Source organism: Pyrgilauda ruficollis, unplaced genomic scaffold (assembly GCF_017590135.1).
Source record: "Pyrgilauda ruficollis isolate IOZ18807 unplaced genomic scaffold, ASM1759013v1 scaffold6, whole genome shotgun sequence".
In the NCBI taxonomy this organism is placed as follows: domain Eukaryota; kingdom Metazoa; phylum Chordata; class Aves; order Passeriformes; family Passeridae; genus Pyrgilauda; species Pyrgilauda ruficollis.
Genome location: NW_024527710.1, coordinates 4,110,341 through 4,134,287, shown reverse-complemented (window position 1 = coordinate 4,134,287; position 23,947 = coordinate 4,110,341). Strand labels below are relative to the sequence as shown.

The window sequence follows — 23,947 nt, the reverse complement described above, 5'->3', positions numbered from 1 at the left end:
GCCCACACACCCCCTGCACTAGGCCCACACACCCCCTGCACTAAGCCCACGCGCAGGCCCCGGTTCAGCTGCACCTGCAGTTTCGTGAATTCCCACAGGAGACATGCGTGAGCAAAACTGTCCCGAGTTCGCACAGAAGTACATGGAGGGGGGGGGGCAACACGTTCTTGGCTCTGAAACTAAGCATAGACCAATTCCCCGAAAGGAGACGTTCAGTTCCTCCTTCCTGCCGTCGCCTGCCACAGCGGCTGTGGTTTGGCACTGGGCTGAGGAAGGACGAGAAGGCCCTGGCGCGTCTCTGGGCAGGGCCGCAGGTGTCGGGCCGGCCGTGGCCGGGAGCCCTCGGCAAACAGGCCGTGCTTGATGATGCAGCGAACACAAGGGCCGCTGGTTTGTGCGGGCTTCCCTCGCTACACCGCACACCTGCACGGTGTCATCAGCTCCCCTTCTGCCTCTCCCCTCGCATCCAGACTGGCAGAGAGCATCAGGCCAAAGAGGAGAAGAAAGCACAAAAACTGGGCTTTGCAAGGCCAAAGCCCTTCAGCGCTGGATTCGAGTCCTGGCTTTCACTGCCCAAGAGTTTATCCGTATGCAAAATTAGTCTGTAGAATGTCAGCAACAACTGGTTTTCAAGCCCAAGCTATAAAACAATGGAAATAAGTTTATTACTTCCGAATGACCCTACCCTCACTGAAAGAGAAGGATAAATGGGACAGGAGGGCCTATAGATTTTTGGAAAGTGCCTTTATTTCAATGCTTTAAAGTAACCAGTACTGAAGTCTCTCAACAGTTATAAATTTGCTATCTATTTATTAATCAGATACAGAGGACTTTTCACATCAGTAAGCCCATGTCTCCACTATACAACAAGAATATTTTTCAATTTACTATCTCAAAGGAAGAAATCCCCTGTGGTTGATAAATCCTCTAATACTTGCTAAAATTGAGTCCAAATAATTATCACAACCTCCAAGCACTTCTCTACCAACTGCAGTACTGTTTGCTGGTTGAAAATGGTAGGTTTAAACTTGACAGCAGATTTCTTAGGATAAAACAGAAATAGAGGGTTTGTCTTGGTTTCTCCCGCATTGTGTTCTACAAAAACAATGTTCTGCTGGCAATCACTGCCAACCCCTCCTAAGCCTATTCTCATTAACTCAGAATTGAAGGAATTTAATTTTCACCACAGAAGGACAGAAATTTTCAGAAAAGTTGCAAAAATACAATAGATATATCATGATTTTTTTTTATTCCTTGTCTGCAGCAATTTTTTAAGTAGCAGACAAAAAGTGGGTGATGTGGCAGATGGAAGTATCACTATTAACACTGTCAGCAGATCATTTTAATAATACACAAAATTTACCTTGCTGTCCCCAGCTGTTCTTACCCATCACTGTAGTCACAACAATAATCCTATTTTAAAAGTTGCTGCATTGATCATTCTAGAGTTTCTTAAAATTTCACACCAAATTTCTCACTTTGGCTACTGTAAGTAATAAGTGTTTAATTAAACTGCAATTCTTACATTGCTAATATTACTAGTACCATTTCAACAATAATGCAATGGGATATTCAGAGTCCTTTGCAAACACAATGAACAGTACATTAATGAAAGCAAATCACTGGTTCTTATTTGTGTGTCTAAAGGACCTTTGTAATGGTTTGTTGATTTATCATGTAGTTCAGTAGTGTGTTGCAATCTCAGTTCCTGCAAAACCACAGCTCCCCAGTGCAACTTACATAAACAGATTTTAAATGTGTTAAATAGAGTGTAGGTTTCAAAGAAATTTAGTGTCTAAAAAGTAGTTTATCCTGGAATTTAATATAGGAATTTTCAAATTAAATTAATTCTGAAATATCAGCTAAGTAAATCTAATTGCCGAATTGATTTTTCTACACAATGACTACATACCACTTTCAAAATACCAGCCATCCATCTTCTGGTGAGATTTGGGGAATAGCAAGACAGCTACAAAGACTATGGAAGTCCCTGCTACTGGACTACTACCCAAAAGCCCAAGACCAAGAAGTATTAATGAAAATACCTAGCAGCTCTTCCCTAAGGCCAGTTTCTAAACCTTTTTTTAGGTCCTGGCCATGGTCACAGTCTCATGGAACTCAGTTAAGAGTCCAGCTATGTGATCACAGAATGAATAAACCAGTGGCAAAAGAAGTTACTGAATTTGTTCAGGCTTTGCACCGTAAGAGCTGTGTCATTGTTTAAGCCCAGCTGGCAACAAGCAGCCCCCAGCTGTTCACTCACCCACCACCCCAGACTGGTGGAATGGGCAGAAGAATCAAAAGTAAAACCTGTAGTTTGAGATAAAAACAGTTTAATAATTGAAACAGTAAAAAAGAAAAATAATAATAATAATGATAATAAAAAGGATTTAAAAAAAGAAAAACAAGTAATGCACAATGCAGTTGTTTATCACCCACTGACTGATGCCAGACCCCATTCCTGAAGCCCCGGTGGGCTCCCCCTTCCCTCTAGCTCCCCAGCTGATGTACTGGGCGTGACATTCCATGGTGTGAATATCCCCTTGGCCAGTTTGGGTCACTTGTCCAGCTATGTTCCCTCACAGCTTTTTTTAGTTTTTTGCTCCTCCTCACTGCCAGAGCAAGAGACACAAAAAAGTCCTTGATTTAGGATAAATGCAACTTAGCAACAACCAAAGCATCAGTGTGTTATCAACATTATTCCCATGCTGAATCCAAAACACAGCACTGTACCAGGTACTGAGAATAAAATTAATTCTATCCCATCTGAAAGCAGGACAGCCTGTGAGAAGAACATAGAAGGACCACAGAGGACATAGCACACAGTCTTAAAAAGTCACCTACCTGGATTGCTTGTGAGTGTGGGAAACCCATCCACAGATTAAAAGATTGCAGAAAGAAGTGAAAAAGGAGGTAGCTAGAAAGGAATTCTCCATATTGACTTCCTTTGAAACAAGTAATTTATATACTGTGCTTGAAACCAAGCTAGTTGAGCTCCATAGAACAGCATTGGGCCCACCTCCATGGCACTCCTAGATCTAAAGAGTCTGAAGTAAGTTTGGTGTGCCATTGCCAATGTTGTAACATGGAAAGAAAAATAATGACACAAATAATTATGTCACTGTACATCTGATTGTAAAGGAGCCTCTAAAGCAAAGTTTTTTCTATTTTGCTTTGTAGATTCACCCATGTAATAAATACAAGGTAGCCATAAGTAAATAGAATTCCTATTCCAGATGCCACTTTCATAATTGTATTGAAGACTGAATACTTTCAGAACACCATACATAAATATTGTGGGAAATAAAATAGTAATTATGTAACTTAGCACTTTTCACTTTATTTAAACTGATGCAATTTCAGAGAAGGTAGGCAGGTATGTAGAGAGTCACTGCAGTTATCTAATATGAGCCATGGGTCTTAATCTTCCTCTACTGCAGGTTATTTGCTTTCACAAACTAAGACGTTTCTAAGTCTCTCTCTAGTTCCTATACTATCTTATACCAAAAACACCTCCCCCTTTTTACTTGTAAGCTTTAAAATACTTATATAATTTATTTCTTTTACACAGAATCCTATAAATCTTTTCTTTCAGTTAAAAAAATCCCATTGGGGTTTATTTAAGAGAAAAACAATTTATTTTTAAAAGATTGAAAATAATCTCTGAGTTGCATTAAACACACTTCAGTAAATCATTGTTCTAACTCCTCACCAGGTATCAATAAAAAGTTATTTACAATGTCATATTTATTCTGTAGTGTATTAAGCATTTTTTTCTTAAATTTCCAATTTAAAAAAGCCCTACTATTAGATAGTTATACTATATGGAAGAGTTAATAAGAAAATTCAGCCTGTCTGTTTATTCCAATTCTTCAGGATTACTTCAGCTGCATCTAGTGTGCTGTCTTTCTGCAAAACAAGAAACAGCACTATTACTGCAAGTACAGAGTTCCTGAAAAGAGTCAGTCATGATTATATAATCTCAGATCAGTATTTGATTATTTCAGTTGCATCCTGTCAATATCTTTTCAGCCAGTTTTTCATTGACAGTTGTTAGGTACAAATCTGGACTATACAAAGAATTCAGTGCCGATTCCTTGAAAATATTTATTAGATATATTTAAAAGATATAATCTCAGCACTCATATTTTCCCAATTAATGAAAGCAATACTTACATAAATTCATGGCATTAATGCAGTGATGTAACTTAGCAGCTCTGGTTTGGAGACATGCTAGCACACTTTCCTAATCCCTGTGAGTACAGTTGGGATTTTTCAAACTCCTTGCAACCATGTTGTACTGTGAACTACCTAAACATAATCCCTCCAAATTGTGTAGCTTGGCTCCAGCCTGGTGAGTCATACACGCAGTCTAACTTGAAACCATTAGTGCTGTTTATCAGTCACAGGTACAACCAGTAACTTCATCCTGGTTGTTACTGGCTCAGTTTTTTTACCATAGTCTTTACACCTCATCAAAAGAAGTAAGTAACACAAGGAGAAACTCCCCTTCATTACTGTTTCAGGCTAAGGCTCTGATCTCTATACAGAACAGCTCAGGATTTGCACATGTTCCATTATGCTGACTCTGTTATAGAACAATTGGGAAACAAGAATGTTTAAAAATCAATACAATAAGTTTAAAAGGGCTACCCATCCAGTTATTTTCTGCCAATTGCCCTTCCTAGCCATGCCACCTACACTTATAGTGTAAAGTCCCTCAGCAAAAAGACAATTGAAGATACTTTGTGCTGAATTTTACATCAAACTAACTTTATGTTCCTAAAAGCTTTCAATACAAGAGATCCTGGGAAAAATGTAAGTCAGTTTCTTGCAGATTCCTGTACCGCATTGATTTTCAGGACACAAATTTACCTTAATGAAGCAAAAACGTATGTATTTTTCAAACTGTTTCTTTGTCTCAAGACCACAGAATGCTGAAAGAGGAATTGCTGACAGTTTCTGAAACATAAAACAGAAATAGCACTTGCTTATTTAAACGTGTATAAGAAATCTGGTTTAAGCATGACAATTTTACTATTCTGTTTCTAGAACTCTCCCTCCCAACACATGAGGGAAAGACAAGGTTCAGTTTTGTATGCACTAGCTAGGCTTGTACTAAATTAAAATTACTTTTCTTAGGCAAAATACTTCAAAGGTACTTTTGTACAACTAACACTTAAGCATCCTGAAAAAAAACTACTGGAATGTAGCACAAACCTACAGTGTACATTTTCAATATACTTAAAATATTTTAGTCACACCATTATCAGCAACAACAAATAATATTTTGAATGGAACATCTCTACTACATTATTTAATAATTACACTTGCACTGCTCTTGCTTTCAATAGAAAAGCATTTCTAAAACTAGAATATGACAAAGACATCTTACCTTAGATGCTATCATCCATTTGACAAATTTATAATCATAAGGTTGTTTCTCATCTACATCAGAGAGATCCACATCTAAATGTAAAGCAAATATGTTGTAAGATTTCCTAGACTCCAATGGGAAGGCATTCATTAACAACATTTTATTACAGTTAATACTTAAGAATGAAGATATATGTTTTATTTTAACATATAAATTTAAAATTATACTCTAAGAAGTAAAATAGGCCAACAGATTGAACCTTTCCCTTCTGATCTGAGCACTTGTTTACCATCCAAAGCAAATTCAGACATGTAGCTTAGAAGAAAGCCTCCAATGCAATACTCCAAGAAGTCCTAAAGTCTGGGCTGTTGGGGGATCAGGGCTATGGAGGGTACTGAAGAGTGCATTTATTGCATGGACAGCAATAATCCCTGAAAATGCAGTTTTCTCATCTGTGAAATGGGGGTATCTAAAACTTCCTGACGCATGATTAAATTGTGATACCTTTCTGTGTTTAAACATTTCTGTCTGAATGACAAAAGCCATTTAGACCAGTTAGTGAAAAAATGCAGAACTAAAAAAACCCTTCCTCTGTGTGAATTCCTCCTCTGAAGCTACCATAGCCTGAATTTTCAAAAGGTTTGTAAATTTTGGTAGCATTTTAGAGTGTTTAGAGATCAGAATGCTTCCACGAACCTTCAGGGTGTGACTTCAGATTAGGAAAAACAAAGAAAAAAACAGAAAAAAGACCAGAAAGAGTAAAATACAAATGGTATGAACTCAGGCTATCCAGGTGCTTGGCTCTCAAATATTTTCATAATTATAGATGTTTTGAAAATAGGAATGTTTACCTACCTCCTTTATCCTCTCTAAAAACTTGCCAAACCTTTGCAAAACATGGACAACAAGCTAGGATCACAAATGCTTTGCTGAAGCTCATAAAATCTACCTTACCAGCTAAGGTGAAACTGAAAATTTCAATCCCAGTTAGTATCCCTGACAACATTATGCACACATATGTGTGCATATGAGATGAGAATATAGTTTAAAATCAAAGCTGAATTTTCTGATTAACCAAATTTACTTTCCACATGCTCTTTAATAAACTTTATACTGACTTAAGGTGGAAACATCAACAATCATAAAGTATCCTCCATCTGGAATGACAGGCTTTAGTCCAGCCTCTTTCAGTAGCTGAGCCATCCGATCACGCTTGCTCTCCAGCTCTCGAGACAGGGAGTAAAAATAGCAGTCTGGGTCATCCATGCGCTTGTAGTCCATCCAAAATGCTTGTGCCAAAGCCTCCTGGAAACATAAGGTCCAAAGTACTCATTAACACTCAGTACTCTCACAGACACTCCCACTTCCTGCTGAAATCATGTGGATTTTTGTTCAATCCTGGCCCATATTAAGCAAATCACCACACAAATTACACAAGATACATGTGTAATCTGCTCGTTACTTTGTGCTGTGGCATCACCCAAACACCCAATCTTCTTCTAGGCACTGATCATACACAGAAGTCAGAGTCCTGGACACAAGGGTTTACAATCTGAATTGAAGTTAAATTTAATTTTTTGATAATAATATACCATAGAATACTAGACACTAGTAGACAGAACTTTCATTTATATTTGCTAGGATACCATTAAGATTGTCATATTTTATGCAACACATAGTTTGTAGGTACAAGATGACAGAATCTGCAAGACTGATTTTTTTTAAATGTCTGGTGAGCTGATCAAATTTGTTTCCTCTTCTTACACACTAGAATATGTATTTGACAAATAAAAAATTAATTGTTGTGATTACTGTTTTATTACATGAGGCCAACAGCTTTCTTACACCAGAAAACAATCTCCTTTGCCCCATCTGTACCTACCTGTAATGGAGTTGGGCAAGTATATAGTGTATTTTGGTGAACAACTTGCAAATGCTTGATCAGGTACTCAGGACCAATGGACCAACCAAGCTAAGGGAGGAAAGGATGCATATATTACACTTACAGGCAGTGGCGTTACTAAGAGATAACAAATACTAAAAATTAGCCAGTCTCGAGTTTTTCTATTTTAAGAATTTGTTTTGATAAATGATTAAGAAAAAGCTGGTTTACACAAAGCTTAGTTGTGTAAACCATTAAAAAATGGTAGATTTGAGACAACAGTTCTATTTTTTCCTTATCCCCATCTCTCATAGGATACTGATCAAACTTTTAACTCTTCATGTAACAAGGGTTAGAAATCCAACTGAACATTTATTAGAAATGTTATTTCTAATTGGTTTAGAATCTTTCCATCTCTTAAACTCCTGTGTCAAAGCCAGTTTGAATATAAAACAAAAGCTCACTACTGCATCATATATGCTGTGGTTCACTTTGAACACATGATGAAGAATTTAGTTGCTAAAATATTTTTTTTTCACTTTCTGATACATATTTAAAAGTCAAGATGGGAAAACTGGTAAGTTAAAACATCATAATATCCATGTTTTCTCCAAGAATCTTTACTGATTTTGAACACAACATACTGTGGTGGGTTTTTTAGTAATTTATGCTTTCAAGAGTTTATCAATTACGAGACAAGAAGATAATTAAGACATGGGTGTTAAAGATAGGTAATTGCTCCAACTGAATGGTATTGTCACATTTTGTAGACATGAAGATTTGCCAGAAACTTTCAGAACACAGGTCATAAAAACAGAGGTGTTTTTAGAGTAATAAATGCATTCTATATAATTTAACTCATTTATATTGATTCCTCTTACCTTCCAGCCAGTTACACTGTATGTTTTTCCAGCACTTCCTATAGTTACTGTTCTTTCCCACATACCTGGCAACGTAGCTGTACATAAAGTAAAATTAATTTGGTACATATTCCATGTAATTTGAACAAGTGCACTGCCCCTAGCTCAGAGCTGTATGTTCACTGCAGCATCTTAAGCAAACAATGAGAATATTCTAAAATTATAGCAATTGTAACAAATAAGAAAGGATATATGGGCCAGTGATTTTTAGCATGAAAAGAAGGTAAGGATTAATGAAAGGAGAAAGAAGAGACAGAAAATAAGAGGTACAGTTTGAAAACTACATGTGAATTATCCTCAGCAAAAATGCACAATTATCCATAAGAAAAATATTATCTAAGGCTACCCATTCACCCTAGGACAGATTATTTCTGATGCCTGGTAATAGTACTATACACAACATTAACTCAGGCACTGCAACCCACTTTACTAGAATTGTCCAGTTCAGTGTCACTGGCTGTCTCAGACATCAGAAAAACAAAATAATTACTAAGACTTCTAACCCAGAACCAAACAACAGAACGCCAGAAAACTAGCAGAGTGAGTAAATAAATTATGCTGTATTGTACAATTTGAACAGGCCTGAGACTGACTGACAATAGCAGTTAGCTGAAGTGTCTGCAAGGATTAAGGGACTCACAGAGGCCTGTCTCTGTCTTTGCAGCTGTATCTGATAGGAGACCAAAACCCTTTTTTCCCTTTCCAAGGAGATAACAGAGCAAAGGTCTCTTCCTGTAGTTTGCAAATTTTTTTCTCTATAAGCTTCTGCAAAGCTCTACTTGGACTCTAACTTAATTAATTCCAAGAGAAACAGACAAATCCAGACACACTTAAGTCTGAGACACGAAGTCAGTCAAGGTTGCAATTACAGTAGTCACCAACATCTGACTTCACCTTATTTGCATACTAGAACCACTACCAATGAATCTGTCAGTTGTTAAATCTCCTCTCTAGTGAAACCAATGAACAAAGATTTTCCAAATTAAACCCCTGAATTTCACAAGGAAGTTTTTGGGGCAGTTATGGGCATTAGACATGCCATAAGTCTTTCAGTTATTTGAAAACATGTATTGCAATTTTTTGAGCAAACTTACCAAGAAGAGAAACCAAACAGCATGAAAGAAACTGATTTTTCTATTAGCCTATCCATACTCAACTACTCTGTGACCTTGAAAAGAAAAAGTTTGAACAGATGTATCTTCTACCAAGCTAGGCCAACAGTACAGATCACTTCCTAGAGGCACCCAAACTAGCTCTCACAGACTGCAGAAAGAATTGGCTTTCAAAGCTAATGGCCTCTAGCAAGCCTGTTTTGCCACATAGTCACAGAAATTCCACCTTGGAGAGAGAATGTGACAGCATATCAAACAATAGCAGCAGTACAAGGGCACAGAGAAGGAAGCAGCTCCATTGCTTTTTAGAAACAAGTTTTACATAAAGAGGGAAATTTTTCCGTGCCACTTGGCAACCATATATGACATCATATGACACCATAACCAAGTCTGACTACAATTTAAAAATTAATGAAGTGCAACTAACATATAATAAGCCTATTACCTGGGATGGTACTCAGCTTGTTGAGTGGCTTGCTCAGAATTCTCAGTTATGAGGTGCAGTCTCTAAATCTGTCAGGGCAACCCTAATCATAATGCAGAGGAAGTCCACATTTTTACAGAAGTCAGATGATGGGAAACATGATGAAGTGTTATATGCTACAGAAAACTGCTTCAGTGACAGCACAAAGACTGTACTAATTTTATGAGCTGTGGCTAGCAACCCCTGCTAAACTGTATGAAGGAACAACTATCAGATCCTGTAAATTGATGCAATATCCATTTTGTATCTCCCACAAAAAAAAAGTGTCACTGCATTGGATAGAATATGTAGAGGTTATTATGGAAACACAAGAATTTATAAATAGAGAAATAACACACTCATTTTTATTGTATTATTTTTTTAGACTTAAAGTAATAAGGAATATGAGAAACTTAAGTAAAAAAAGAGCAGAGCCTGTTTCTTTCACTGAAATAATGTTATTGTTTATAGTGTTACCCTGAAAGTTCTAGAGTACTTTTAACAGTAAAGATGATATCATGAGATCTATTAGAGAATCCATACCTAAACCTAGTTGACTAACTTTCTGGGCTTTAATTTGCATTTTCTTTATACAGTACTTTTACATTTTATGCTAAATTACAGAATGCCTTTGGCTTGGTGCAGTGTTTTGGTTTGAAGCATTAAGATGCTGATGCCAATGGAGATACTGCATCTTAAGAATTCACCACCTGTCCATAAGATGACGTGTAGTTCACAATGTGTTTGGACCTGCTGCTTTTGAAAAGGAAAAAGGATTACCTTGCACCATACAGAGATTTTGATTCTGAAGACAGCCTTGCAGGAAATGCTAAGGACATGAAACACCTGCTAAGCCCACGCAGAAATCTTTAATCCAACTGACTTCACTTTGCAGCTGGGACACATGATCAGTTACTGTTAGGTAACCTTTTAAGATGCAGTGACTCAGATTACTATCACATTAATCTACCCAAAATGTTCCTCTTCTTCCATGTCTGAAGGTCTTTGAGACAGTATCACTATCAAGGCAACCACAACAGCCATGGAATTAGGTCACCCTCAAAACAGACTCACAGCCTATGCATGGCCAATACAATCAATGTACTGCAGCTGGATGATCAGCAACTGTGCAGCTAAGCTAACAAGTATTGCAAGGTCATTTAATATAATTTTCTTTCTGTTACTCATAAGATTCAATTTTCACAATGATGTAGCGCCCACCAATGGATTTTATGGTCGCTCTACAAATATGGAATTAAACCCCAGAAGCAAAGTTATTCAGCATTCAACCAGTGCCAGAGCTAGGAAAAAAGGTAAGTCTTTTCATGTCTAATTTATACTTAAGTGTCTTGATTTCATTGTTTAATCTTAACTATATGCCTCTATTGGACACGACTGAAATGTGCCTTCAATACAACAATAAGTACATCAGAACAGGTAGTTCATGCAAGATGCTACCATGAGAAACAAAATATCTGTACATATGAGAAGGAAACACATCAGCAGAGCCAACCTGAGGCCACCAACTACACCAGACTAGAAATTTTCACAGAAATACATAGCTGTAGTTATTATAGAACTGGCAATGGAGTTCAGTAATCTGCACTAGGTTAAATTGTTCTGAGGCAGTGGGAGTGATTCCACTAACTTCAGTGAAAATAGGAGCAAGTAAAACAAGAGGATCAAGAACCTGGCATCATTATTTGTTTTTCTGGTTTGTTCTTGCAATGGTGCTTTACCCCTGTAGCAACACTACCTGAAGATTTAACAGGCTTTCATACTGCACTTGCAGGACTTACTTCACTGAATTCAATGTCCAGTATTTAACCCTGTCTCCATGCTTCCGAGGGACAGTACTCATGCACCATCTCCACAATGACTTTTATAATACTTTTTAGTTTTTTATAATTAGTGGAGCAAAAATAATTGTGTTTCTCATTGTCCATTTCCCTCATTATTATCTCTACAAAGCTTTGAGAAGGAAGTTCTAATTCCTGTTCCTTCTATTAGTTCTTCGGCAAAGCACTGTCTAATACACATACAGTAACAGCAGCTATACTTGTCATGGCCAACAAAGTAACTGAATAAGGATGGCAAATTCATATGATCACAAGATCATATGATTACAAGCATCAGTCCCACTGGTTTCTATGGATATCTGCTCCAAAGCCACTTAAAAGCTTTGGAAATTCTATCTGGAAATTATTCTTTAAAATAATTTTTAGAAAAGAGAGAGGATCTCCTCCTTAGAGCCTAAACGTTGCAAAATTTCAAAGCTTGAAGTATGAGCTTCTTCCAGCAAGCATTATCCTTGGGAGGCAAGTTCACAGCATCATTCCACAACCGTTTCTAAGATGCCACAAAAACATCAGTACCTATTTTAATGTGTTTATTTCCTTTATACACCAGCCATTCATACACCTCATCACTGATGCACAGGGTGTCATGTTTAATACAGAGATCAGCTATTACTTGGAGCTCTTCCAGGGTAAAAACCTGGGATATGGGAAAAGTAAAGGAAAATACATTAATCACAGTATTTAAGGCATTCTTTGAAATTAAAGCGGTGTTAAAGCAGGACTCTTACCTTGCCTATCGGGTTGTGTGGGGTATTCAGAATAATTGCTTTTGTTTTGGAATTAAATTTATTTGCAAGTTCAGCAGGATCTAAGACCCAATCAGCACTAGATGCAGAGTTTCCATCATTTTTCTAAAAAACAAACAAACAAACAAACAAAACAAAAAAAAAAAAAAACAAAGCCACAATAAATTTATATGTGACTTTAATACATGTTGCAGCCTAAAGAGAGCTGCTCAACTTATCACTCTCTAATACTTTCATAGCCATGTGTGACAACCTATCCAATCTGTCTTGCTCACCTAAGAGAAGGTTGTTCTAGGAACAGCTAAATTATTATGACAGTGGCTGTACTCCTCTGGCCACTGTCTGTCTTAAAGCCCCTGCAGGAATTGGTTTCCAGGATCTTGTTGCACACATGCTGATTATTACAGTGTGTAATGCAGAAACCCCAGTCACATGTCAGGAGAGTTTACAGACTTGCCAGAGAATAGAGCAAATGTGTGCTCGCTTGACTGAAAAGACTGATCACTGGGGGTTCAAGGTCTTTTCCTCCTCCTTAAACTAATGAAAATGGCCAAAGAGATAAAAATCTGTACTACTGAGTCTTTGGAGTTTATATACTACACAATACAGTATCCCCAGGGTATTACAAATGGTTAAGAAGTTTGGGCCAGTTGGTACAGAGAGCATGGGACATGGCCACACTACCCTTGTGACAGCTGCAATGACTGGGAGAGGTCCAGACCAAAACAAGGGTGTGAAACAGAAAATGCTTGGAGTTGCCCTGTCATTTGAAACATTCCTAGAAGATGGACTTCCAGAGGAACAGTCTCACCTACTCCCACTGCAGTCCTGAAGGTTTTGTCACTCTGTGTTGTTCTGATTTCATGGTGTTCCTGCAACAGTGCTGCCCAACGAGGCCCTCAGCCCTTCCCGTGCAAGGCTGCTGGTTGCACAAGGCACAGCTGGCATACAGAACAATCCTTGCAAGCTGTGGGCATAATGCCAGCAGTACCAATTTGACAATTAACCTATAGCCTATTTGACAATAAAGGAAACAGTAATTCTTGTATGTATAGCAAACACATCTACTACATGATCAGTCTTTATTTAGCAAGCATATTTTGGAAAAGAAACTGTATTCTGTCATTGTAGGAATTGCTGCAAGGATCAGGAACCAAACCTTTTGAAAACCAACTGACAGAGACATTGCACTGATACATGGATCCCCCTTCCATAATTTGCACTAAAAACTGAAAAAAGCAGTTTTAATCAGCTTTCAGAATGCACAAATTAAAGCAAATAAGAAACATTGTTGCACCTTCTCCAACACTAATAAAATATTCTCTTTTGGATTATCATGGTCTCAGACTTACACTCTAGCAATCTATCTCATTTTTATGTCATTTGATATTACAAAAAATGATAAAGAAAAGCATCATATAGATGTTCATCAAACTGTATTGAACATGGATGAGAAACTTTATATAATCAGTAATTTTTAAAAAGTTACTCACACATCTTAGTGGGATAAAAACAGGCTTTGCACCCGCCATCTTTACCATTGGCTCATAACAGTCATAAAATGGCTCTATTATTATTACCTGAAATGACAATCATCAGTATCAGAAACAAAGAGTTTACTGTGCATGATAGAACTATTCCAAACAAAAGAGACTATCAGAGCAACAGAAAAGCAAGTGGAGAATACAAGTGAAACAAATGAAACACTGAAAGCAAAATATACAACAACACAAAAAGGTTTTGTCCACTATGGATAGAAATATTCCTGTAAAATGACTTTTTATATCATTGTCAAAAAGGCAGACATCAGTAATAGTGAAGAGCTGAGTCATCACAGCTAGTATGGTAACTAACAAACTTTTTTGCTACCTACCTTGCCACCATGCAATGGCTCAAAACAGAACCTCATACACAATGGTTACCCAAACACCAACAATTCTTTGTGCCACCCTTAGTTGTCTGTTGCAGACAACATCCCACATGTTTTCTCAAATAAGAAATCAGTGTGTTTTGTGTCACCTAACAGTAACAGTGATAAAGAACCTGCCACAGATACCCTAAGCGTGAAAAAAGGTGTTTGTAAATTGATGAGTGATAGGAAGACATCCAAAGGACAGTCTCCTAATCACAGCTTCTGAAATCATAAGTCAGATGTACAACTGTAAAAAATCAAACCAATAGGGACAGAAAGAAGCCCCAACATTAACTTATATTTAGAAGGAGACAAATAAGAAAAAGACTGTCATGTCTGCAAGTATATGTGAATATTTCCAGTAAAAACTTACTTCATCTCCCTCTTCAATTAGTGCCTGTATTGTACTAAAGAGAGATCCATAAGCTCCCACAGTCACCAGGATATCTGTGAGAGGATCAATCTTTCTTCCACAAACTTTCTCATAGACTTGAGACAAGGCTTTCACCAGTGATGGATGTCCCTGTTCAAAACAAAAAGAAAGTAACTGATTGGAGCCTGCCTGACAAGGTATAAAGCCTGTGTTTGGGCTTTTTTCTACGTGTACCAAACAATTACATTTTGAAATAGAAAAATAGAACATTAGCCCTCAGTGCAAATGGCTGTTAACAGGTAACAGGGTTTAAACTTTTTGCACACTAGGAAAGAAAAGCTTGTTTTCAATTTATTTGTATCTACTCAGAAATTCTTTTTCTGTCTGGTGCTTTTTAATTTCTTTCATATTATCACATCTCAGAGTAGGTCCAGATAGCCTATAGCCTAGCTAGGACAAGAGACAGAAGGAGAGAAGAGAATACTCTGACACTAATTCACCCTCACCTCCTTTTGAGTCCCTTTCAGCTCCTTCTGTTTCCTTTCTTATCTTTCAACTAAAAGTATTTGGTGCAAGAAAATCTTTTAATTGTATTTATATATTGCTGATAAATAGCACTTGTGATCAAAATATTTATTCATATAGTCACATCCCAAACCCCAGAGTACCATTCACCATTTGTGTGCCCTCCAGGAACATGGCAGTTAACATACTCTTCTCAAAATGTGCAAATAAAAAGAAAACAAACATGCAACAAAGAGCATATACAACACAGAAATAAGAAGACGCAATTCTGTTTATTCAGGAAAACTGCAAGATTCCTACTTTAAAAATATTTTTTTCTTTTGGGATGCCAGGTAGAAGTAGAAAACAGCTCCTTGAGAAAATGCAACTATGTAACAAAAATCCTCGCAAATATTCAACATTATATTTTGACACACAAGGCATTAAATCATTAACCCTTCTATAAACAAAAACATTACCATAAATTAAGGCTTACAAATCATTGCTGATTCAAATGACAGCCATTTCTTGCCATGAGCCAGTCAGCAGGACAGGAATGCTGCAGCACCCAAGCCACATCAGGCCACTCTATGGTCCTACAGTCATTGAGAGCTCTGAGTTCAGCTGACACAATGGCTCGGTTCTCAGATGGATGGCCATCATTCACTCTCATCCCTCCCACGTGTGCTACCACAAATACTTGTGCTCAAAAACCTTAGAAGTGCACAAGTTTGCAGATGAAGTACAAAGGTTGAATATGGGAATATGAGTAAAAATTCCTCTTTAATTACTATCTGCAGTATATATACAAATATCCATAATTATAATGGGAATATTAAACCATTTGGATATAAAGAATAAAGTGACAGAAATAAGTACTGAACAATTCCGTGCATTAGGAAAATTATATTTATGCTTGATTTGCAAATAGTTTTACAGAATCAGTCTGCAAATATTTGTCAGAAGGTAGACTTGGCGTGGTTTCAGCTTGACATAGCTGAAATGTTCTTCTTAGTAGCTGGTAAAGTCTGTTACAGTTCAGCAGCCAGACACAACTGCAGCCCATGTTCTCTGTGACCTTGTCCACTGTGCCAAGGCTCCTCCAAAACCTTGTCTGCTTGGTGAACAAAGACTTTTCAGATACCATATTGTGGGTTATGTACACAATAATGCTTAGCCCAGAACTTCACTTAGTTCAGGATATCATTTGCATGTATCTGACATAAAATAATTGCTTTATTCTTTCAAGTCCACATAGACAGAATTTTTTGTTATGCGTGTATATTTATATGTATGTATATATGTGTGTATCTCATTCTTGCAGAGACTCTTTGGACATAGCTAAAGGTCCCTTTTGTGGCTTGGCCTTAGACCTGCTGTGTCACCCTGGAGCTGCCCAGTGGAGACTGGGTTATGTCTAACTATGGTTAGCATTGCAGAGCCTGATCTGGGGACTGACTTCCTGGCTTGTTCTCAGGTGAGCTGAGCTGCCTCAGCCAGTATCTCTGGGCATGCCTTGCTCCCCAGGGCAGAGCTGCCCAGTCCTCCACTCTGCTCACTGTGAGAGCTTGTTCTTTAGGGAAGTGCTGGCCACTGCTGCTCCCCATCATTTCTAATCCATGCAGACTCTCAGGGAATAGGCAAAAAGTTATGTTGGAATATGCACACAGTGATACCATAAGTACCAACACAGTTTCTGGCCTAGTGGCCTATACAATGCTTCTCTGCCCCTGTTGCATAACATGGTCAGCTAGAAAAATACTTGATAGACTCCTTAGGGTCTTGTAGCAGTCCTGGCACATGATTCTTATTTGGTCAATACAACTTGTCACGAAACAAAAGACAGACAAACCAAACAACGAACTGATCATACCAAAACAGTAACAGTCCCCTGGAATACCCTGCCTTGGACAATGATAAATGCCATATACTCACACCCAGCTCAAGACAGAAACTCTACAGGCCAGCTTCAGAACATGTAATAAATATATTCTAGGGACAAAAACTTCCTGTTTTCATCTCTTCCTAGTCTCCACTGAAACCTACTAAGTTCTGTAGGTGAATCTCTTCTTGATCCTAGAGGTGCTGTCTCAAGTGGTATCAAGTATTTCTTTCTCATTCTCCCATTGTACTGTCTGATTTATGTTCTCACTGACCAAAGTCAGAGGTAAATGTATAACCTACACTCTTTAAACTGAATCAGCTCCTCAGAGACCTCCCATACCTGCTCTACCATTCTGCTCTTGCTGAAGGATTCTGCCTCGAAGAAGCCTACACAGGGGAAGTACATTAGTAACAGATAAGGCTACTAGATGAATTTAATTTGGGACATATCTATGATCTATAGATAAAACTAATTTAAAGTTATTTTTTTCCCTGAACTTGGGTCCTGGAGTTCCACAATACTTACAAAGCCTCGGGTGTACTGGTTCAGTCTGTCAACTGCTGCTACCTTTGCCAGCTCTTCTTTAACATAGCTGGGAGGGGATATATCAGGAAGACCTTGACCAAGATTAACAATTGAGGGATCTGCTGCCACCTTTGTAAATTCAACCCTGGAAGGAAAAGCATCTTAAAGTTAACATACCAGATAAAATTGTCTTTTTATTCATTAGCACTGGAAGACAAAACAAAAGTATTTCAGTTGCCAAATTTACAGCAATGGGGACAGGTTTAAGTAGAATGGAGAGCTGAGGGCTGAAAAAATGTAAGTGATCACAGGAGTCAGAGGGCACCCAAGAAAAGATTGATGGTCTGCATCCATAGAACAACATTTCTGGTAGAAGTGTGCTTAGATGTGCAGATACACAAACTCACAATTACTCTGGATATATGCAGAAATTGAATACCAGGCATGTTAAATGTCCTAAAGATTAAAGTCAGTGAATTGAAGGTGTCATTTAAACTACACAGTCACCTCAGAGTGCTATAATTTTTTAAAGTAATTTTAGGCAACAGACTGTTTCAGGCTGCCTATTAACTGTTTCTAATAGTCTGCAGGATCCTTGAACAATTTTTCCTTCCTCCCTTCACAGGTCAGCTCTACATTTTACTCTTTCCTCCCTGCTGAAATGTTAACAAGATTTAAAAAACAAAACAAAACAACCCTCTCCCCATCATAACACTTCCCACATAGCATCACAGTCCTGTCAAAAATGAATACAAATTGCTAAAAATTAGCTTGAGGCTGAATCATCAAAACACCTTGTGTATATGTACACAACTAATGCAACACATATATACAACTAAGGTAAGCCCAAAATGTCTTTTCACCAACTAGGAAAATTCCATATTTATGAGTGATGGCAATATTGCTGTAAGACCAATTTAATACCTAGAAAAAGATGTATTAAAAATAATGAGCCAAATTATAAAACAAGTATAAGGGCTTATTATAAAACAAGTATAATGGCTTTAACAAAATCTGACTTGGTTGGTAAACACAAATCAGGTGTAATTGAAACGCATTATTCAACATGTGCTTAAATTAACATTTAAATTTGAAAAGCAGCTATACTACAATGCCCATGAATTATATTTGTCTTACATGGTTTAACAGATGAAGAGAAGCCCAAGCCTAATATTTAAAGCTCAAAAATAAAAATTAATAATACCTTTAATTGAATTTAAGTCACTGCTTCTATATAATATATTCCAGCAGAGATAGCAACTGCCATGTATCTTATTATTAGCAATAATTATCTTTCTGGAAAGAAAATACATCAGCCAAGGACATTTTCTGAAATTTGCAGATATTCTCTTATTCCCCTCTTACTTACCACACATTGCTATCAAGGCCTTCAATTCGTCTTGTATTTTTGTGTCTGAAGGGCATTGTCTGCAAGATCAAAACATACAGACAGAAGGGTTTTGTTAAGAAGGACAAAGTATGGTATTGTTGGATTCAGCATGAAAACCCTCCTTCATGCTTTCTCAAATATACCATTGCCAGCTGAATTCAGTAATTACACAGAATTATAGACATGTTCTTTCATTAAAGCTTCCATAATAGCTTGAATTCAGACTGACAAGAAAATACACAAAAATGTCCTAAATTCTCATTCATCATTATCTAAATCCACTAGTGCATCTCTAAAACATTGCATGAAATATGAAATAGTTTTCTCTGTGGAGCCGAAGGAATACTTACTGCAGAGGTGGAGTGTTTGATGGCTCTGGAAAGCCAATCTGTTCTTAGCTTAACGCCACGGCAACAGAAGTTTCGTGAAGCAAGAAACATGCCTGCATAATAAATAAGTGACCTGAAAAACCTTACAGATTCTAGGAAAGAGCTGCTACACATCACTAAGCAATTTTAAGACAAGATCCTCTCCTCTTCCCCCAGTGATTTTGTTTCAATTAAATAAATGCTACCAAATGATTTCCTGGTCACAGATGTAAGCATAGAGATTGAAACTCTCTAATAGACAGGGCTGAAAAATGTTTCTGAGCGTCATCTCAAAGGAAGGTTTCCTTTATTTGAAAACATTGATTTTTCTTTTCTTTGAATAATAGCTAAGACTAAATGCAATTCAAGCTTCAAAGTCTCTGTTAGAATTCTTGTGAACATGTTTGTGTAATAAAAATTGCTATTAAAATTGCTAAAATAGAATATAAAAAGAGCCCAATTTTTTTAAAACTTACACATCTTTAAAACTTGTCTCCATTTCAAAGTGCTTCAAGTCAGGTATGCTGAAATCAGGATAATTAAGATGACCAGTTACACTGGAGAGGGAGGCCTATGAACTTTATGTAACTACAATAAGTTTTGTCACAGTGATTTGGCAAACATTAAGTATCTCCCACAGCTGAAAACAGCTAGAAAAGGCACTTTGTGTAGAGTAACATCATTCACAGACTGGAGAAAATGTGTCCTGTTAATTAATAACTATCAAAAAAGAAATAAGAACTGGTACTTCATGCAACTATTTCCAGAAGATACTTTAAAATATATACGTTAGATTACATTGCCACAATGACTGAAATATGTTAGACACATGGAACCCACAAATCTAATGTCAGAAACACAGTAGCCACAGCAGCATAATTATTAACTTTGTTTTCCATCATTTACTCATTAAAGGGTACATAACTTCTGTTCCCCGCCCCTGGCTTTGCTACCTGAGAAGAGGAAGAGAACAAAAAAAAAAAACCAAATCATACTATTTGTATTAGAAACAAAGGAATGTCATTGCCTCTTAAAATGATACCATGTGAGCCTCATGATAAAACGTAAATCAACAGCACAGTAAAAGATTGTTTTCATTAAGAAGAATGCTTTTAGTCCAACAAGAAAGTGTCCTTTACACTTATTAACTAATAGAAAAGGCCAGTCAAAGATGCTTCAATGCCTAAGTTTTAAAAGTATGCTGATTTTGCCTTTGTCTTACTCTTGTGCTACAAACTCAGTCCCACTTCTGAAATTAGGGTCTTTCTCACACACTACTGAGCTGTGGCCAACTCAGTTAGACCTTCAAAATAGCCCCATAATCCCATTGCATTTAGCAATCTGCAAGTAAACAATTTATGTTCATTTACAAGAAGAAACTCTGCTAGTCTGAGGACTAATAAAAGTAAACAGCAAGAAAATCTTTGACACCAGTCAGCAGATATTCTTAAAGACACAGAAGAAATACATGTGCTTAAAAAAGACCAGAAAATCCATTTCAATTGATTTCTAATACCACTTAGCATATTCAAGGTTATCTTTGAGAATAACTACGCAAAATCAAAAATATTATTAAGGTCTCTATTGTTCCCCTTGTCTAAGGTTACAAAAACTACTTGTGTAACATACTGATGGTATCTTAAAACATAACCATGACATTGGTGCTGTTCCCCAGGATCAGACCAAAGAGAGCACAACTCTTGCAGCCCACTGTGAACACTTGCAGTTGTTAGTGGAGAGAGACAAACATGCATATCTTTGCCTGTTTCATTTTGTATTGAGAAATATAAAACTTAAACAAAAAACATGCAAGCCTTACATGCAGAACTAACTTGCAAGTAAGAAAAATTACTGACAATTGTAAATATTTCCAGCATTAGTGCCATGGTGCACCAAAAAACAGAAACATTATTTGACACGAGGCAATCACACAAAAGCACCACACTGCATGAGCAGGAGCAGACCTGTGTTAACTGTGGTGTGGTCAATCTCTACCTGCCTAAAATACCGAAAGAAAAAATTATATCCACCTTTAATACCACAGAAATGTAGAAACTGGGAAAACTTTATGAGGAACATAATGGAAACGACTTTGCTGAACAGCCTCAGTAAGAATGGGCACTGGCATGTAACACTTCTCCCACTGTTTCTATCTTTGTGACACTTTTCCAGTGAAAACTGAACAGCATTTGTTCAGACTCAAGAGACAAGACTACTGAGCATTAAATGAAAAAGCCTCCCATAAAGTACTTTTATGACTTATTTTATTTCTAAAAATGCCGCTTTTCTGATCTGTAACTCTGAGTACCTCCACTTAGACTTTAAGTATGTCAAGGGAAAGGCCTCCTTAACATAACCACATATACTCCCACACACTGATCCTAAAAAAAAAAAAAGAAAAAGCAAGGCCTACTCCTACTCTTTTTTCCCAAACACACACATTCCCAGTATAATTTTATATGACATGTTAAGACATACCACAGGCTCAAGAGAGTTACTTTCACGATGAATGCACTCTCAGTTATTACCCCATATATGTTTTAGCACAGCCAAGTATGCGTAAAACACATCAATGAGATGGTTTCTATTATCCTGAGTTTTTATCATTGGGATAAAAGGTTTCTTCCAAATCAGGGAAGTTACACAATGCCAGGCAGCCAGAGAAGTACTGCAAACCCCATTTCAACGCTCTTCAAAATGTGTAAGGTTCTTCAAACACAGAAAATGCACTGATCTTTGTGGGGGAGTAAAAAGAAATATTTATTTCTTTCTTAGTCTTATTAATGTTTCTTTTTTCAATTTTGGAGTCAGACATCAGCACTTTGGCCAAGAGTCATGTCTGCTAAACCCAGAAATTAGATAAGAAATTCTTTTCATCCCATTCTAATTTTCAGTGCTCTGAAGCATTCATGTAGTGAGTCCTCCTGGAATTCAGGCTTGCATATCCATAGAGAAAACAGGAAAATTAACATGTTAGAGGAAAAGGGATAACAAATTACTACTCCTACAGCTTTCTATATTTTTAGAGGACTGAGAAATAAGCAAGGCTTACAGAAAGACCAGTGCCATAAATGTTTTTAGTGCAACTGGTAGCAACATTCTGGTTGCTAATTGGGTTGAAACTCAGGTTTGGTACTTAAATTAGACTGGAAGATATAATTTGACTTGGTCATGGGAAAGAGATGAATACATCTATGTACTAACAATCATTTAGTTCATGCTGTGCTTTCTAACTGTTCCAGCACAGATACAATCTCTCCAGCAGAAGAGTTGTAGGCTCTTCTGCTCCCTTCACAGCTGCCCAACCTCCTGGTCATACAGTACCCTGACCTTGGGATGCTGCTGAACCTCTGGGGCATTTTTTAAAAGTTACAATTTTGTAATTAATTGATTTTTCTCCTTTGAAACAAAAGGCCAAATGCTCCTGATCCTTCATTTTTGAGCTTCAGTTATTCCATCTCTAAAAAAACCATGTCACAGAGCTCGAATGACACTTGGTCTGACCCCTTAAGCTGCTGCATTTTTTCAGGTAACAAATAGTTTCATTTTACTGTGGATCCTCAGTGACAAACATTACTACAAACACTGAAAGCCTGTCTGCCACCACAGTAATGTCATAATGTAAATATAAACGTTATATTTGTACCGGGCTTCATATTTTTGGATATGCAAATCTAGAAAAAGTTATACCTCAGCTAAATGCTGTCAGGACTTTGAAGGACTGTCTCTTCTTGTTGTCTAGAGGATGAAAGCCCTGGAGAAAGAAAAGGTGCCATCTTACCAGTGGAGGGCTCTCCAGGACTTTTTTTCCTACCACCTATATGCAATAGATGGCTTATTGAGCCAAGAGAACTGTTGCCAAAATCACTGTACTCAGGAAAGTTGGGCAAAGGCACTGAACTTAAAACCTTCTGTTTGAGAAAAATTTATCACAGCAGTCAACATTTTGTCACTTCTACTTCCATAATCTACAAGGAACGGAGCAAACTGTGCGCGGAGAAATAAATTTTACCAGACGGTTCAAGGAGCGGGATGAGGTTGTGGGGTTTTTTCTTACTTTCCCCCCCACCTCGTAGAGCAGCTCTACCATGCAGCCACTCTGTGTCGCGCTTACGCTCCCACACACACGTGTTTGCAACCTGCAGCACGGGGCTGGGGCGGCCGGAACCCGTCGGGCACCAAGGCCGCCCGCCCTCACCCACAGGCCCCTAGGGCAGAGCCGGGGTTCCCCGGGCCCGGCCCGGCCGCTCTGCGGGACAACAAACGCGGCCACCCCGAGCTCGGGCTGGGAGCCGCCTCCCCCGCAGGCGCTCGGCGGAGGGCAGCGCCTCCGCCCCGGCCGGCGCCGCCACACTCGCCACACTCACCACCCCGACACCGCCTCCGCCGCCCGCCGCCGTCGCTGCCGATGGGGCGGGGCCGCCCGCCCCACCGCCCTGAGGGGTGGAGAGCGCCCATCCCTCCCGTTCCTCCAGTCCGAGGGCCGGAGAGCTCCTGTCCCGCCCGTCCCGCCGCCCTGAGGGGCGGAGAGCGCCCATCCCTCCCGTTCCTCCAGTCCGAGGGCCGGAGAGCTCCTGTCCCGCCCGTCCCGCCGCCCTGAGGGGCGGAGAGCGCCCATCCCTCCCGTTCCC

At 38.3% G+C, this 23,947-nt stretch overlaps 1 protein-coding gene across 5 annotated transcripts; it reads right to left on the bottom strand.

Moving 5' to 3' along the window:
- Positions 1 to 3,239: 3,239 nt before the first annotated feature.
- Positions 3,240 to 23,811, bottom strand: KYAT3 (kynurenine aminotransferase 3). 5 transcript variants are annotated; one of them, XM_041483128.1, is made up of 17 exons: positions 23,684 to 23,711; positions 23,007 to 23,070; positions 21,281 to 21,315; positions 19,793 to 19,840; positions 19,299 to 19,390; positions 18,928 to 18,986; positions 17,559 to 17,703; positions 14,645 to 14,794; positions 13,853 to 13,939; positions 12,342 to 12,464; positions 12,130 to 12,250; positions 8,141 to 8,217; positions 7,260 to 7,349; positions 6,496 to 6,682; positions 5,396 to 5,469; positions 4,876 to 4,962; positions 3,240 to 3,909 (listed from the first exon to the last, which is right to left on the bottom strand). In XM_041483128.1, the coding sequence occupies exons 4-17, from the start codon at positions 19,794 to 19,796 to the stop codon at positions 3,847 to 3,849; spliced, it is 1,359 nt and encodes a 452-aa protein (XP_041339062.1). In that variant the 5' UTR covers positions 19,797 to 19,840; positions 21,281 to 21,315; positions 23,007 to 23,070; positions 23,684 to 23,711; the 3' UTR covers positions 3,240 to 3,846. The 5 variants fall into 5 exon arrangements, with proteins under 5 accessions (XP_041339062.1, XP_041339064.1, XP_041339063.1 ...); XM_041483130.1 differs by lacking the exon at positions 19,793 to 19,840 and having other exon boundaries at positions 23,684 to 23,714; XM_041483129.1 differs by lacking the exon at positions 21,281 to 21,315 and having other exon boundaries at positions 23,684 to 23,713.
- Between the last annotated feature and the right edge of the window lie 136 nt (positions 23,812 to 23,947).

What these genes read in the sequence shown, in the direction of transcription:
- KYAT3 (XM_041483127.1), bottom strand. Translation starts at nt 23,774, where the DNA reads ATGGGCGCTCTCCACCCCTCAGGGCGGTGGGGCGGGCGGCCCCGCCCC. An exon ending in CACACAACCCGATAGGCAAG is followed by an intron (nt 12,251 to 12,341) that starts GTAAGAGTCCTG and finishes CCCATATCCCAG; the next exon opens with GTTTTTACCCTGGAAGAGCT. An exon ending in AAATAAACACATTAAAATAG is followed by an intron (nt 8,218 to 12,129) that starts GTACTGATGTTT and finishes CTTTATGTACAG; the next exon opens with CTACGTTGCCAGGTATGTGG.